Here is a 16,960-nt window from a genome sequence, read left to right as displayed (position 1 = left end):
TATACAATTGGTTATACGAACAACAACACTCATCACATTTTTTAGAGTGATACTCTTTGCACATAAGCTTTCCTGGTGGATCACACAGTGAACGCCCCTTATTTCATTCGGCACGGTCAGTTTTTGCATTTTCTCCTTCAATAGCGCAACGAAACCTGATTTTTTTCCCTGTCATCATTCGTGCACCGTCTGTAGACACTGAAACTAAAGAATTCCACGACAATCCTATATTTTCAACACTTTCTTTAACACTACTTAAAATATCACCTCCGGTTGTAGTGTTCTTCATGGCTACTACATCGAGGAGCTCCTCCCTCACCTGAAGATCTCTATTAACACCTCTAATAAATATGGCAAGCTGCGCTGTTCCAGTGATATCAACACTTTCGTCCAGAGCTAGAGAATACGCCATAAAATCTTTACAGATATTTGCAAGCTGGCTTTGGACGTCGTCTGCCATGTCCTGTATGCGACACATAATGGTCATGTTAGATAATGGCACAATCCGAAACTGTTCAACTTGAGATGGACACAAATGTTCCGCTGCAACTACCAAACATTCTTTTATTAAATCGCCATCAGTGAAGGGGGGCAGGGATTTTGCTAAAAGCAAAGCAATTTTGTAACTCACTCTGAGAGCTGCCTCAGTTGATTTTTCGTCGTCGTCCAGATCTTCTTCGGATAGTTTCCTTTTAAGTTTAATAACTTCCAGTGCACGATCTGGTCCATCACATTTTCCACTTCTGTACTCTTTCCCGTGGAACAACATATAATGTCGCTGCAAATTAGATTTTCTAAAAGAATTCAGCGTTTTGTGACATCCTAAACATTTTCAAACACCATCTTTTTCTGTAAACAGATACAATTCCTCCGAATGGGGGTTGAACTGCGAAAGCATGGTAGGAGTTACACAACGGCGACTTGACACGATTCTTAACCAGCGAAGTGACTGTTAGAGCTGGTCGTAGTACTTTAAACGTTACAGAGTCAGCGCGAATTCAATAGGCATGTTGCGGCCCTATTCAAATGTGCGCGCGCATTTCCCCTCCATCCCTACTCTGCGACCTTGCACCTGCTCGCGAGCACATCCCTCAGCAGACGCGAGTGCTCGCGCTCAAAACCGGCCAGTTGTTAAGCTCTGATGTATTTCAAGGAACAAAGATAAAAATGAATAGACAGTCCTCTAACAAGGAAGAAAGAGAAAAAACTAATTCTCTTTATTTTGTTCTCGATTGTAGAAGGATGTCATTGACGATTCTGATGAGAATGGTGTGCGTTTGTTATTAATACTTTACAGTTTTCATATGCTGAGCTGACTTGGTTTCAAAGACACCATTACGAGCGAGAACATAATTTCAAGAGTGAATTAATATTTCATTGCAGAAACAGTTTTTGTGTTAGCGTGGACCAGTCAGCGCAGAGCAGGTCTCTCACAATTCAATACATAAAAAATAATTGTAATTCAGATGTAAACAGAAAATAGCTTTCAAAGAATTTTGATCAGTTCTATAACAAGATTTCAATGTGAACCTCACAGAAAGCCCAGTCTCTTCTCATTAACAGAACAATGAAGCTGGTCAGATTTTAATGTGCGCAACATTTAGCTTTGCTACATTTCATGTCTAATAAATTAAACACAAACATGCTAGACTGCTTAAACTCACCGTTGAAAAGAAATTAACATTTCTCACACAACACTCAAAGCCTTTCATGTAACCGTCAAGATTTTGGTGCACTTTAATTCAGCATTTCAGCTTCGTGTTGCAGAGTGCCACTTCGCGTCTGCAAACGACAAAAGGTACATGAAACATAATATTCTAATAACGACAGGCCCTCAGAAATCTAAAGCGTCTGTGGCCAAGGTGCCCAAGAAAAGTACATTTCTTTTTATTGAAAATAGCAAAGCTCCATTTAGGTGGGTTTAATGGTGTTGCACTTTCTGATTTGCAACCTTTCATATCAGAGAAAATCATTACGTGTTAGTAGAATTGAGTATTCTGCATTTACAACTGCATTTACCATTGATACTGAGAATAAGTCATCTTAATTATTTCTTGTGCTACATAAACATTGACAATAACTTCATACAGTTTGGATAGTTGTTCATGTTTTATCTATAACAATTAAAGAATGGGTGACATTGACATACGTGACCAATGTCTGCCCTATTATCCTCTTATGAGAAGATCTGTCAAAGGGTATAAGAACTCTCTCTCATGGACATAGCAATGCTACATGCAAGCATAATTTGCCATATACTCAACACAGCATCCAGGAGGATGGCGTCACCAATTTCCAGGCTCAATATGGCACTGCAGCTTTTGAAGAACGTAACTCTCTCTGTCTACACTTGTACATGACAACCAACCAAAGCAAAAAATCCCTTAAGACTTCAAGCCAGAATCTGGGGTCATTTTCTAGTGGTAAGAATGGTGACTGAAGAAAACTGCTCCCTCTAAAAGATGTGAAGTTTGTTATGCTTGAAGGCATCATTGGGAAACCTCTTTCGAATGTGACATTTCTACAGTTTCCCTTCATGTGGACAAGTGTTTCACAATATATCATCCACAACTAAACTATGAAGAAATATTTAAAACAAATGAAATACTTCCTGGTGAATCGCAAACAATGCAACTATATGTGAATGATTTTGTTGTTATAAGTACTTAGAACAAGTAAAAATATACAGTAACAATAATCTTATTCTCCTGACAAACCTGTTCTCAAAAAATCATAGATAAATGGATGAAAAGCCAAGGACCAAACCAAGATCATATTATTTTCTCAGTTTGACATGTTGTTGTGAAACTGCACTTATTGGACAGCAGAATTTGTAACATTTTTGTGTGTTGCATTGTTTTCCATCATGTAGAGTTTGAGAAGGATCGAACTTCTGCAAAGGGCATCTTTCCTAGCTTCAGATTCCACAACTTTTACCCTCCCTTCTATAATAGAAAATGTTATTTCCTCATTGCAAAATGTATCTGAATCCACAGATGAAATATAGTTCACCACACCTACAATATAGCATCACCATGTTTTTCAGTGTCTACTGCAATACCACTGCTTTGTAAACATGAATACAGTCTAGGAAAATTTTGATGGGTATTGTTGTCTACAAACAAACAGTGAATGATGGCTATGTTCAAGTTGTGCAGCAGAGGTAGGATGTGAATGCTTTTGGGAATTGAGGATGGATGTTAGGTAAATATTCTGTAGCCATTTTTATTCTGTGTACTATTAACTAAAAGAAACACAAGAGATATAATATCATAATATTTAAATGGCAGACAAACTGAGCAGTGAAGAGGCATATTCCTCATTGCCCTTCCTTTCTATATGCGTGTTCATTCCTCAGAGCCACTTATTTGATGGTCAGCCAGTTTTTCTTACTTAGATTATGTATTTCATACAGGATTTTATATCCATTTACATTAAAGACATGGTGTACCTATCAAATGTTATAATAGATTTTAGTAGCCATCGTACATACCTGTGGAAAAGCTGACATCTTGGAAACAAAATCCCAGAAAATATGCTGCTGTAAACTCTGACAGGATAGAAATTATAAAAACTGAGAAACTATGTGGATTTCTAAGTTGACTCGAAATTTAGTTGAGATTAGGCTGTACTTTTTTCCTGAAGATTTTCACTGTGATACTAGTACAATACATCTTACATCAAGTCATCTCACCTTGCAAAAATGAGAAACCTGGTGCATAATTCTGACGGTATACAGTGTGGACGGTCTGTTGCTTCTGTGTAGAGCTCAGTTTCACGGCTATACAGATAAATGAAGTCTGATAACTGTTTTGCAACTACAGCTACTCTGTCTTTGCCAGATAGTTTTCTGTTTGGAGGCTAAAACAAAAATAGTTTAAGAAATGATTAGAAATATTATATTACGAACTATTTTTAAATATGATGAATAGTTTTTTAAAACTAATTTTCATATAATAGCTCCAATTTTTCACTCTCAAGTAACTCTTGTTTCAAACATCACACACTACTGGACACTCATACAGTTATTTGAAACATACACTGACGAGCCAAAACATTATGGCTACAGCCCATCATGAGACTGAATGCAGCCTGCTGGTGTTGCGAGCACGACATGGTAAGGAAAGTCAATAAGCAGAACAGACACAAATGGGAAATCATTCTAGTGATAGTATGGGCCCCAAATCAGGAATTATTCTAGTATCAGCATGCGCCCCAAATGGGGAATCATTCCAGCGAAGGTACAGGCCACAAGTGGGGAAATCCACTGACAAGTGAATTTGTCAATGGGCAGATTATTAAGGCCTGGTGCCTGAGAATGAGGTGGTCCCACTGTCAGTGTGTTACTGATGTGAGCAACTGTGGAAAGTGGTTGTAGGATGATAAAACCATAAGTGTGCGATAAGGTGCTGAATATCCACATGGAGGTTGGGGGGATTGCCCCCTCTAAAGCAGGGCATGCAGCGATTTGTGGCAGATTTGATGATGGTTTAGGAAGATTATAATTGAAATTGAACCAGTGCAGAATGAAAATTATTTACTGTATTGGTATCCAAGTGTATAGAAATGACATTCAGACTGTGCGCTGAAGGATGTGTGTTGTTGGTAGTGTTAAGTGTCATAACTTGCCATTAGGCTCCAGCACTGGTATGGTAATGTAGGGATTAAACACAGTCAGTGTGCATTACAGTTGCAGACACTCAACATAGTCTGGCCTAGGTGATCAAGGTTTTACTCATAGATCTGTTAAATCAAAACAACATTAATATTGCTGCTTCTCTTCACGAGTATCAACACGTTAAAGGAATGTGAAAAGACCTTACTTCCACACTGGGATTGAAGAACACAGTTCAGAAGTTCAGATTAACTGGCGATTTGGAAATTACTCCAGGGAGAGGGTGAACTGTTGTCATGGCTGAGAATGGTGGATGCAATGTGCGATCTTCAAGCAGTGCACGAGCTATGTCATGACAGTTGAACATCCCGTGGCTCACCGTTTAGAAAGTGCTGCCAGCAAGTGTGAAATGTTGTCTCTAGTGCATTTCCATGTTGTGGATGCAGATGGTTGTCACACTGAGCAACATTTGTAAACTGGAACATAAATATGGTATTTCATAATGGTAAACAGCAGCAATCAATCATCTGTACCATTCTAGCTTTCTTAGAAAACATGTGGATTTTGGCTAATAAGTAACCAAAATCTGGTTCTTGTCTAACAAAGCTAGAACAGAAACAATTAATGACTACTGCTCTGTACCAGTTTGAAAGTTTTATCTTGGTCTTCGAGCGCATTCCGCTTTCATGGTACATAGTTAACAAATGTTACCCTATCACATGGAAATTAAAATGTGCTGCTTTCAATGACTTATTTATTATTTGTCTTCTGTATTTTCTGACAAATGTTTGCAAACAGGTTCACTGTCCCATGACCAATTGTTTTCCATAGGGGCCTTTTGAAGCAGCAAATGTTTAATTATAATCACCCTTTACATTGCTGGTGCAGGCACAATGGTTCTAGAGCACACAATGTTGAACATTCACCTCCATGGAAGACGACCCTCTGTGTACCCAGTTGATCCAAAGACACCATCAATTATGATGGCAGTGGGCACAGGATAATCAATCTTGGTGAAACTTAGAACTTGGTTGGATGCGTAACTTTCCTTGTTACATCTGCTCGATATTCATATCTGGATATGCCATCCTTTAGTAAAACGGTTGCTTGAAAGATGCACAGCATCAAGAAAACTGGCTGGTGGGAGGGGGGGAGGGGGGAGGTGGGGGCTGGTGGAAGGGACTGTTTTATGCTATGGAGGACATCCACCTGGGCTTCCTCGGTACCCGTGATAGTAATCGAAGGTGCCATGACAGCTCTGGACATTATTGTGGACTAGATGCATCCAGTCATGTGCATTGTATTACCTGATGGTGGTAACATCTTCCTGCAGAGTAACTATGCATGCCACACGGTCAGACTTACGCTACCATGATTTGAGGAGCATGATAGTTAACTTGTGTTGATGTCCTTGCCAGCAAATTCACCTGATCTGAGCCTGACTGTAAATATCTGGGACACTTTCAGGTACGACTCCACATCCACATACCTCCAGTCTGTAATTTACGGGACTTGCATGATCTGTTCAAAGAAACTTGCTGCCACATACCTCCAGGAACCTACCGAGAACTTGTCAAATCCATGCCACCCAGGATTGCTGCGTACTTCATTCAAAATTTAGACAAACACGATATCAAGCAGGTGATTATAATGTTTTGGCTCTCAGTGCATCAATTAACACTTTCTTACATTAAATATCTAACATCACATACTGCAGTTCATATTTATGAAATAACAGTTTGCAAATTTGTAAAATGACATGTAAAACTAAACAAAAGAAAAAATTACTTACTTTTTCCCCTCACATTTACAATGAAACAATAATTTGGGAGTGGTGGACGTTTACATCGAATTTGCTTTTGCCATGAAATGCAAAGTGTGTAGCCCGGTTAGGGCACAATTGAACAACAACTAATATGACTGGATCACAGAAATTAAATTTTAAGAACTATGGCAGATGTTCACAATGCAATACTTCATAGTATCACTGTTCAAAGTGCACCATCACACAGGTAAAAGAGGAATATATTTTACATAATATACAAAAAGTTATTTTCTTTGACATGAAACATCACAACAAAATGTGTGTCTACATGTATGTGAACAGAGGTTACACATAATTTCTCTCTTTCCTTTCCCAGGAGACAACACCATACTGTTTTTATCACAGGTGGCAGCAACACTGACTTACCTGTAAAACCTAGTTACTATTTAATTCATATTGAAGCAGCACAGAATGAAGCAATAAAGTAAGATACATTAAGAAAGACTAATATTTGTCTCAAATACCTGAACAAAGTATGGTGTACGCAGATTACTTGAAGCCCTTTGTAAGAATCGCAATATAAGCTCACTGTTGTTATCATCATCTGTATCAAAACCTTCTTTGTTGGCAAGGCGACGTAATATACATTGCAAGTACTGGCAGAAGATCCTGCGTGCTTGATTCTGGCTATGAAATCATACAATAAACCATTATTAATTAACACAGTAATCTTGTATGACAGTCTATTGAATGTAACTGATTGAATTACTTTAATGTATTATAATACTTTGTAAATGGTACTGAATTCAATGCTGGCTATGGATCACGTCAGCATGAAACCCCTTTTAAAATAATTTAGTTTATTAAAAACAATCACTCTATATTATCACAAGATGAATATTTGCATTCTGATACAAAACAGTCATCACATGATTCACCACATGAATATTATACTTCAAACATTTGGTTCATTAAAACCCATTCCCGAAGTTAAGGTCACTAACACATAATACTGTGACTGTGTTTGATCTGAAGGTATCTAGTTCTAATCTTAGGGGTAGAATAAATTTTTAGCACTCATATTTAACAAACACAAGAAAGGAAAGTGTTGGCATGTCTATGTGAAAACCTATCTTCAGATTAGTTTTTTGAAACACCTGATGAATCTTATCAAATACAAGTTACCAGTGTAGAAATGATAGGAACTTAATTTCTTGTTCTTTATATTTTCAGAGCTCTCAGATCTTTAATTTTCAATTGTTTCTAATTTACTCTTCAGCTGAAAATACTCTTAATAGATCAAAGTTTGATTCATATACTTGTAGCAATATTCTATAGTGTAATTAGTTTAGTTTCTGTATTAGTCTTACTAAGGGTGAGCCTCATAATTTAATTGAGACAATTATATGATTACAAAGAAGATGTACAACCAGCTACATGGTGTTTAAACAAAATGTTTTTTGAGAAAGTATTTACAGGCTGCAGGAAATGGTATTTACATTTAATCTACTTAACGTTTATTTCCCTTCACCTATTTATTAATTGGTGGTCTTGTGAGCTCGAAGTCCTTGCTACATGGCGTTAGTGGCAAACAATCCTGAGCAAATAGACAGCATCATAACTGGTACAGGAATTAGAGACAGCAATGTCATCACAGTGAGACTGAATACCATAATAGCCACCACCAAAAATAAATGAAATATGATTGTTTAAAAATGCAGGTAAAAACATTCTCTTAATCCCTTCCTAGGAGACAGTCTCCATTCTTTCCATGTTAACTGTATAAGTGCCGACCAAATGTGGTTTAGATTCAAACAAATAGCACTGATGGCAACAGTGCCTCACCACAGATAAATTATTGAGAGACAGAACAGGTCTCAGATCTCACCAAGGTACACAACTCTTCTCAGATGTTCAAAACTTGGTGCAGATTCCAGTGCAAAATGCTTTTAGCAGTTTCCACAACATAACTCGGTCTTTAAATCTAGCAAGAAATCCAAAGACCCTCTTATCATATGTAAAGTACACTATTAGCAAGACACAATCAAATCTCTCATTGCTGAATAGGGATGGAAATGTTACTGATGACAGTGGCACTAAGGCGGTGTTATCAAACACAATCTACTGGAAGTCCTTTACCAGATAAGATAGAGTTCTAATTGGAAATAGCTGACAACATGAGTAATTTGAAAGCAGGTAACGTTGATGTAGCAGCCAAATTAAGTAACATAATGAAGACATGTCTTTTGGTCCAGATTGTATACCAGTTAGGTTCCTTTTGGTGTAAGCTAATAAACTACTCAATTTTTGGCAGTCGTATAGGACTGCTTGCTACATGAAGAATCAATACTGACAAATGGAGAAGTTGCACAGGTCACAACAATATGCTAGAAAGAAAATACAAGAAATCCACTGTGTTACAGACCTATATTATTGAAGTCAATTTGTATCATGATTTTTGAACATATACTGTGTTCCAACATTATGACATACCTTGAGGAATACTGTCTACTGATGCATAACAAACACAGATTCAGAAAATATTGATCTTGTGAAACAACTGGCTCTTTATTCACAAGTAGTAATGATTCCTATCAACAGGGGGCCTCAAGTTGATTCGTATTTCTAGATTTCAAGAAGGCTTTTGACTCTGTTTCTCCCAAGCAGCTTATAATGAAACTGCATGTTTTTTGAGTAATGCTTGACTGTGTGAATGTAGTCACAATTTCCTGTCAAAAGTCACAGTTTCACTAGATGACTTTCTGTCTAGTACTGTGAAGTGATATCTGGGGTTATCCAAGTAAGTGTACCAGGCCCCTCTGCTGTTCTTATTCTTTCACTACTTGAGCCAATGTAGACAGAAGACTATTTACCATACAGGTACACAACTTTATAGGAATGATGTTCAGAGTGTGCACTGTAGGATACGCACTGTTAGAAAAGGTAGTGTCATTATTTGCTTTTAGGCACCGGTGCTGGTGCAGCGCGACATATGGTTGAAACACAAGCATCACTGTGCTTTCAACTCCAGATTGTCAACATGAGTCTGGACAAGGTGAGCAGCGCATTACCTGTAGAGCTGTTTTATCAAAATAGCAGCAATAGAGCTGATTCTCTTCACAAGTATCAATGCATTAAAGGAATTGAGGAATGTCCTCTTTCCACCCTGGGGTTGAAGAACACAAATCTCATGTTGGAATTAATTCGCAATTTGGGGCTTGCTCCTGGGAGAGGCCAAACTGTGGCCATGGCTGAGAATGATGCACACAACATGCGATCTTCTAGCAGTGCACAAGCTATGCCATGAAAGCTGAACATTCCCTGGTCCACCATTTGAAAGATGCTGTGAACAATTTTGAAATGTTATCTCTGGTGTGACTTCAGACCATTGCGGATGTAGGTGGTTGTAGCACTGACCAATATTTGTAACCTGGAACATAAACATGGTGTGCAATTACGAAATCTTACCCTCTTGTGTGGAAATTGAAATGAGTTTTTTTCAATCATTTATTCATTATTTCTCTTCTGCATGTCTTTACAAATGTTTCCATAAAGTTTCATTATCCTACGATCACATGTTTTGCATGGGAGACTTCTCAAGTAGCAGAAGTTTAATTACAACCACACATATATGATTGATTTATGAGACAAGCTCACCAGACTTCTTACAATGTTTGCATATGATGCTGTCATTTACTTTCTAGTTTAGTCAACAGGAGAGCAAAGTGTATTTCATAATGATTTAGGCAGACTATCTGTATGGAGCAAAAAGTGGCAATTTTATTAAATTTGGGTTACATGATAAAGCACACAACATTTAAAAATTCATTAATAACACCCTGACATTAAAATTAACAACAACTTAAAATGGAACCATCATGAAGTATGTTGTGGGGGCAAGGCATACTGAAGACACTGTTTTACTGGCAGACCACTTAGAAGATGCAACGTATCTATTGAAGAGACTACCTTCACTATGACAGCCCATTCTCCTCTGGAGCACTGCTGCATGCTATGGGTTTTTCACCTTTATGAAAAACACTCAAAATGTTAAAATAAAGTCAGCTTGATTCCTATTACCATGAAATAGGGAAGAAAATGTCATGGATATGATAATCAAGTTGGGGTGGCAATCATTAAAACAAACACGTTTTTTGTTGCGATGAGATCTTTTTAAGAAATTTCCATCATCAACTATCTCCTCAGACTGTCAAACCATTTTGTTGAAACCCATCTATATAGGGAGCAATGACCATCATAATAAAATCAGAAATGTCAGCTTTCGCATGTGAAGATTTAGATGTAGTCCCATGTGCTGTTCAGGAGTGGAATGGTTGAAAACTAGTCTCTAAATGATTCAATGAACCTTCTGTCCATGTGTGGCTTGTAGTTTCAGGCTCTGTGGTGGAGTCACACTCAAGTATATTTCTCAACAATGTATTACAGAATTTAAATTATTAGATGCATTTCAAATGTTTTCCATATAAATAATTAGAGTCCAAATTTTTTGGAACTGTTGGTATCAACTGATGTTTTTCAACCAGGTAGGAGCTACCCTTAAAGCTGTACCCTGAAATGCCCATTAGTTCTATATACTAGAGACTTGGGTGTGGCTTCTGCTCTTATGAGCCTCCGCAAGGCTCATCTAGTGGAGCCTAAATGTATCCTATCAACTTCCACACAATTTTCATTTCCCACTGCTTACATAAAGAATGGAATGAAAACAGTGGCTGAACTTTGGCATTGAACCCCTGTCTGCATTATGCTTTGATGTGTCATTAATCAACATTTAGTATTCAAGTTTTAATACTGTTATAGACAGTTTTATGTTTAAGTTACTGGCAGTTACATTCACTGTAGGAACAAAGTTTGTAAATGTCTCACTAGAGAATATTAAAATATGCTAACATTAGGTATCAACACCTACTGGGACTTTCAGAAATCAATAGAGGAAATTTGCATGCAAAAAAATGTCCAGTTACTGCTATTAGCAAGTTGCTTTTTGTGTGTGTATTGTGTCTCAAGTTCTAGTGAGTTTTATATTCTTGCGAACAGCTGCAGCAAACCGCAAGTCTGAAAACACCAGAACATGAATTCAGTGTACAGTTTGTTAGCAAAAATCTGGAAAATGATCTACCGAATCATTCTAATTTTAATGAAATTGTCATAGACCATTCTACAGCACAGAAGGGGAGAAGAGCTAATTTCATCTCTAAACAAATGATTAAAAGTAAGCAAAACATACCTTGATAGGTGATAAGAAGAAATTAATTTGTCGTAAGTAAAGATCTAGCCTATTAAATGAAGTATTTAAAAATGGATGGTAACATTTGTATCCACTGACGTCCCATTTCCCAACACTTTGGCACAACAAACCACACTGAAAATGCCATTTTTTGTTTAAACTATATCATTTTGTAAAACCCAAGTATAAATATGAAGAACAATGAATACAGTATGCTAGCTTTGGAAACAAATCAACTTTGTGGCTGCTCAGATTGCTTCTGTCAGCCAAGCACAACACTCATGATGTTATGGCAACATCACTGTTTCATCTCTAACTCAAATACTGCAGATGAATGTACAGAAAACATTGAAGGTCTCAAGTCTGTATTTGAAAACACAAAAAACATTATGCACGCATCAAAGGAAAAGCACACTCCATTAAATACCTCTCTCTAGAAGCATCGGGAAATGTGACTTAGATAAATGTACTACCAATAGATATTACTGTGGATTTAGTTTTTGTTGATATTTTGTGGTTGATTATGAAACGGAAAGGAGATACAGTTTGTAAAGTTGTGGCTAGAGTCTGATATTGCCCCCCACCCACCCACCCTGAAATCTTGGTTGCAGTAACAGAGTACTCTACACCAAGGTCTAAGTTAGTTCGAATCAGTACACACCCATGTCTTCCTCAGTATGGAAACCACGAGCTGCACCTGCCTCTGGCAAACATGGGAACTCACACTCCACAGGTGGCAAAGGATTATTTTCATCTCCTCATCAAGAAATGAATAAATTTAATCAAGAAATGTGCATTATTTTAACCTCCACATCTCTGATAAAACTTACTATAGCCTCACTCTTGGTAATATATTACACTCCTGGAAATTGAAATAAGAACACCGTGAATTCATTGTCCCAGGAAGGGGAAACTTTATTGACACATTCCTGGGGTCAGATACATCACATGATCACACTGACAGAACACAGGCACATAGACACAGGCAACAGAGCATGCACAATGTCGGCACTAGTACAGTGTATATCCACCTTTCGCAGCAATGCAGGCTGCTATTCTCCCATGGAGACGATCGTAGAGATGCTGGATGTAGTCCTGTGGAACGGCTTGCCATGCCATTTCCACCTGGCGCCTCAGTTGGACCAGCGTTCGTGCTGGACGTGCAGACCGCGTGAGACGACGCTTCATCCAGTCCCAAACATGCTCAATGGGGGACAGATCCGGAGATCTTGCTGGCCAGGGTAGTTGACTTACACCTTCTAGAGCATGTTGGGTGGCACGGGATACATGCGGACGTGCATTGTCCTGTTGGAACAGCAAGTTCCCTTGCCGGTCTAGGAATGGTAGAACGATGGGTTCGATGACGGTTTGGATGTACCGTGCACTATTCAGTGTCCCCTCGACGATCACCAGTGGTGTACGGCCAGTGTAGGAGATCGCTCCCCACACCATGATGCTGGGTGTTGGCCCTGTGTGCCTCGGTCGTATGCAGTCCTGATTGTGGCGCTCACCTGCACGGCACCAAACACGCATACGACCATCATTGGCACCAAGGCAGAAGCGACTCTCATCGCTGAAGACGACAAGTCTCCATTCGTCCCTCCATTCACGCCTGTCGCGACACCACTGGAGGCGGGCTGCACGATGTTGGGGCGTGAGCAGAAGACGGCCTAACGGTGTGCGGGACCGTAGCCCAGCTTCATGGAGACGATTGCGAATGGTCCTCGCCGATACCCCAGGAGCAACAGTGTCCCTAATTTGCTGGGAAGTGGCGGTGCGGTTCCCTACGGCACTGTGTAGGATCCTACGGTCTTGGCGTGCATCCGTGCGTCGCTGCGGTCCGGTCCCAGGTCGACGGGCACGTGCACCTTCCGCCGGCCACTGGCGACAACATCGATGTACTGTGGAGACCTCACGCCCCACGTGTTGAGCAATTCGGCGGTACGTCCACCCGGCCTCCCGCATGCCCACTATACGCCCTCGCTCAAAGTCCGTCAACTGCACATACGGTTCACGTCCACGCTGTCGCGGCATGCTACCAGTGTTAAAGACTCCGATGGAGCTCCGTATGCCACGGCAAATTGGCTGACACTGACGGCGGCGGTGCACAAATGCTGCGCAGCTAGCGCCATTCGACGGCCAACACCGCGGTTCCTGGTGTGTCCGCTGTGCCGTGCGTGTGATCATTGCTTGTACAGCCCTCTCGCAGTGTCCGGAGCAAGTATGGTGGGTCTGACACACCAGTGTCAATGTGTTCTTTTTTCCATTTCCAGGAGTGTACATAAGGACTGTTACTTGATTGGTTGGATGTAATGTTACTGAACTGAAAAAGAATCATCATAAATGAAGAAACGCTGCAGCAAAATGGTGTGGCCTTATTTCACATACCTGAGCCTGTTGCCTTTCTCAAAGCAGTGCAGGATTTCTTGGCGCAATGAATTAACATCGTATCTGTTTGGATTCAGTTTGTTAGTTCCTTCCTCTGGAACAAAAATTTATGAAATTACTAAAATTTATTCAGCTTTAAGTAAACTGACAACAGTATTCAAATCAGATCTATCCTTCTAGTTTTCAGCATTCTTCTGTAGCACCATATTTCAAAAGCTTCAATTCTCTTCTCATATTAACTGATTATTGCCCACTTGTCACTTCTGTCTTTTGGTATGTCACTGCCTTATCCAATTCCCTCAGACTGCCCAATTTAATTTGTCTACCTTTCAATACTCTTGTTTTCCTTTTTTATGTTCGTCTTACAAATCATTTTCAAGACACTATCTATTCCATGAAACTAACCTTTGAAGTTATTTATCATCTAACAGAACTGTGATGTCATCAGCAAATGTCGAAAATTTTATTTTTCCTCCCTTAACTTTAATTCCCTTTCCAAATCTCTCTTTGGTTTTCTTTACTATCTGCACAATGTACAGATTGAATAACAAGGGGGATAGGCTACAACCCTGTCTCACTCCCTACTCAACAATGCTTTTGTGCCCTTTAACTCTAACTGCAGTATGTTTTGTGTAGAAGTTGTAGAAACCCTTCCATTCCCAGTGTTATTGTCTCTTTCTATTAACTTCAGTACTTTTCACAGCTATTACTTTAACATTAACATCAATCTGATAATTGAGAAGTTCTTGGTGTAGTATAAATAATGCAATGAGTAAATGTTACACAACATGTAACATTTACATAAATTATCCATACTTAAATGCAGGGTGTTTCAAAAAGGACCGGTATATTTGAAACGGCAATAACAACTAAACGAGCAGCGATTGAAATACACCGTTTGCTGCAATATGCTTGGGACAACAGTACATTTTCAGGCAGACAAACTTTCGAAATTACAGTAGTTACAATTTTCAACAACAGATGGCGCTGCGGCCTGGGAAACTCTATAGTACAATATTTTCCACATATCCACCATGCGTAGCAATAATATGGCGTAGTCTCTGAATGAAATTACCCGAAACCTTTGACAACGTGTCTGGCGGAATGGCTTCACATGCAGATGAGATGTACTGCTTCAGCTGTTCAATTGTTTCTGGATTCTGGCGGAATGGCTTCACATGCAGATGAGATGTACTGCTTCAGCTGTTCAATTGTTTCTGGGTTCTGGCGGTACACCTGGTCTTTCAAGTGTCCCCACAGAAAGAAGACACAGGGGTTCATGTCTGGCGAATAGGGAGGCCAATCCACGCCGCCTCCTGTATGTTTTGGATAGCCCAAAGCAATCACACCATCATCGAAATATTCATTCAGGAAATTAAAGACGTCGGCCGTGCGATGTGGCCGGGCACCATCTTGCATAAACCACGAGGTGTTCGCAGTGTCGTCTAAGGCAGTTTGTACCGCCACAAATTCACGAAGAATGTCCAGATAGCGTGATGCAGTAATCGTTTCGGATCTGAAAAATGGGCCAATGATTCCTTTGGAAGAAATGGCGGCCCAGACCAGTACTTTTTGAGGATGCAGGGACGATGGGACTGCAACATGGGGCTTTTCGGTTCCCCATATGCACCAGTTCTGTTTATTGACGAAGCCGTCCAGGTAAAAATAAGCTTCGTCAGTAAACCAAATGCTGCCCACATGAATATCGCCGTCATCAATCCTGTGCACTATATCGTTAGCGAATGTCTCTCGTGCAGCAATGGTAGCGGCGCTGAGGGGATGCCGCGTTTGAATTTTGTATGGATAGAGGTGTAAACTCTGGCGCATGAGACGATACGTGGACGTTGGCGTCATTTGGACAGCAGCTGCAACACGGCGAACGGAAACCCGAGGCCGCTGTTGGATCACCTGCTGCACTAGCTGCACGTTGCCCTCTGTGGTTGCCATACGCGGTCGCTCTACCTTTCCAGCACGTTCATCCGTCACGTTCCCAGTCTGTTGAAATTTTTCAAACAGATCCTTTATTGTATCGCTTTTCGGTCCTTTGGTTACATTAAACCTCCGTTGAAAACTTCGTCTTGTTGCAACAACACTGTGTCTAGGCGGTGGAATTCCAACACCAGAAAAATCCTCTGTTGTAAGGAATAAACCATGTTGTCTACAGCACACTTGCACGTTGTGAACAGCACACGCTTACAGCAGAAAGACGACGTACAGAATGGCGCACCCACAGACTGCGTTGTCTTCTATATCTTTCACATCACTTGCAGCGCCATCTGTTGTTGAAAATTGTAACTACTGTAATTTCGAAAGTTTGTCCGCCTGAAAATGTACTGTTGTCCCAAGCATATTGCAACAAACGGTGTATTTCTATCGCTGCTCGTTTAGTTTTATTGCCGTTTCAAATATACCGGTCATTTTTGAAACACCCTGTATCTGTATTATGTATCTTCTTTGACTTGAAATGCATGCACATCTTTTTACTCACTCTGTAAAACGAAGTAATCTGAAAATATTTTGTATATGAAAGTATGTCATTTTATGTACTGGACTGTGATAATTAATTGGTTCATGCCTATAAAAAAGTTCAGTCGCATACAATAGGAAAGTTGGGGAGGAGTCCCCAACTTTTCTGAAGTCTTCCCATTTCCTAATAGGATTTGATTTTACAATAGCAATTGGAGATCATAAAATGAAAGCAGTGCTTTTTGCCGATGACCTGATGTTATGGGGAAATTGCGAGAAGGAGGTGCAAGAGCAGTTAGATGTATGGGAGGCAACGGCAGCACAATATGGAATGCATTTCTCTGCAAAGAAAAGTGAAATAATTGTCACAACAAGGAAGAAGAATAGGCCAAATGTGGATATAACTTGTGGAGGGGAAAAACTACAAGTGGTAGAGAACTTCAAGTACCTGGGAAGCATGATTGAAAGTAAGGGGGGAAAC

At 39.8% G+C, this 16,960-nt stretch overlaps 1 protein-coding gene across 1 annotated transcript in view; it reads right to left on the bottom strand.

Moving 5' to 3' along the window:
- LOC124601143 (tubulin polyglutamylase TTLL5) overlaps positions 1 to 16,960 on the bottom strand; it is a 222,750-nt gene that overhangs the window by 27,927 nt on the left and 177,863 nt on the right. Inside the window, exons 11-13 of the mRNA XM_047136224.1 lie at positions 14,014 to 14,107; positions 6,905 to 7,067; positions 3,695 to 3,861 (exon numbers count right to left, since the gene is read on the bottom strand). Coding sequence (XP_046992180.1) covers positions 3,695 to 3,861; positions 6,905 to 7,067; positions 14,014 to 14,107 — 424 coding nt within the window. The remainder of the gene's footprint in view (positions 1 to 3,694; positions 3,862 to 6,904; positions 7,068 to 14,013; positions 14,108 to 16,960) is intronic.

The sequence above is a fragment of the Schistocerca americana genome, chromosome 1 (assembly GCF_021461395.2).
Source record: "Schistocerca americana isolate TAMUIC-IGC-003095 chromosome 1, iqSchAmer2.1, whole genome shotgun sequence".
NCBI classification, from domain to species: Eukaryota; Metazoa; Arthropoda; class Insecta; order Orthoptera; family Acrididae; genus Schistocerca; species Schistocerca americana.
The sequence above is the reverse complement of the archived record's forward strand: the minus strand, read 5'-3'. Positions and strand labels throughout refer to the sequence as shown.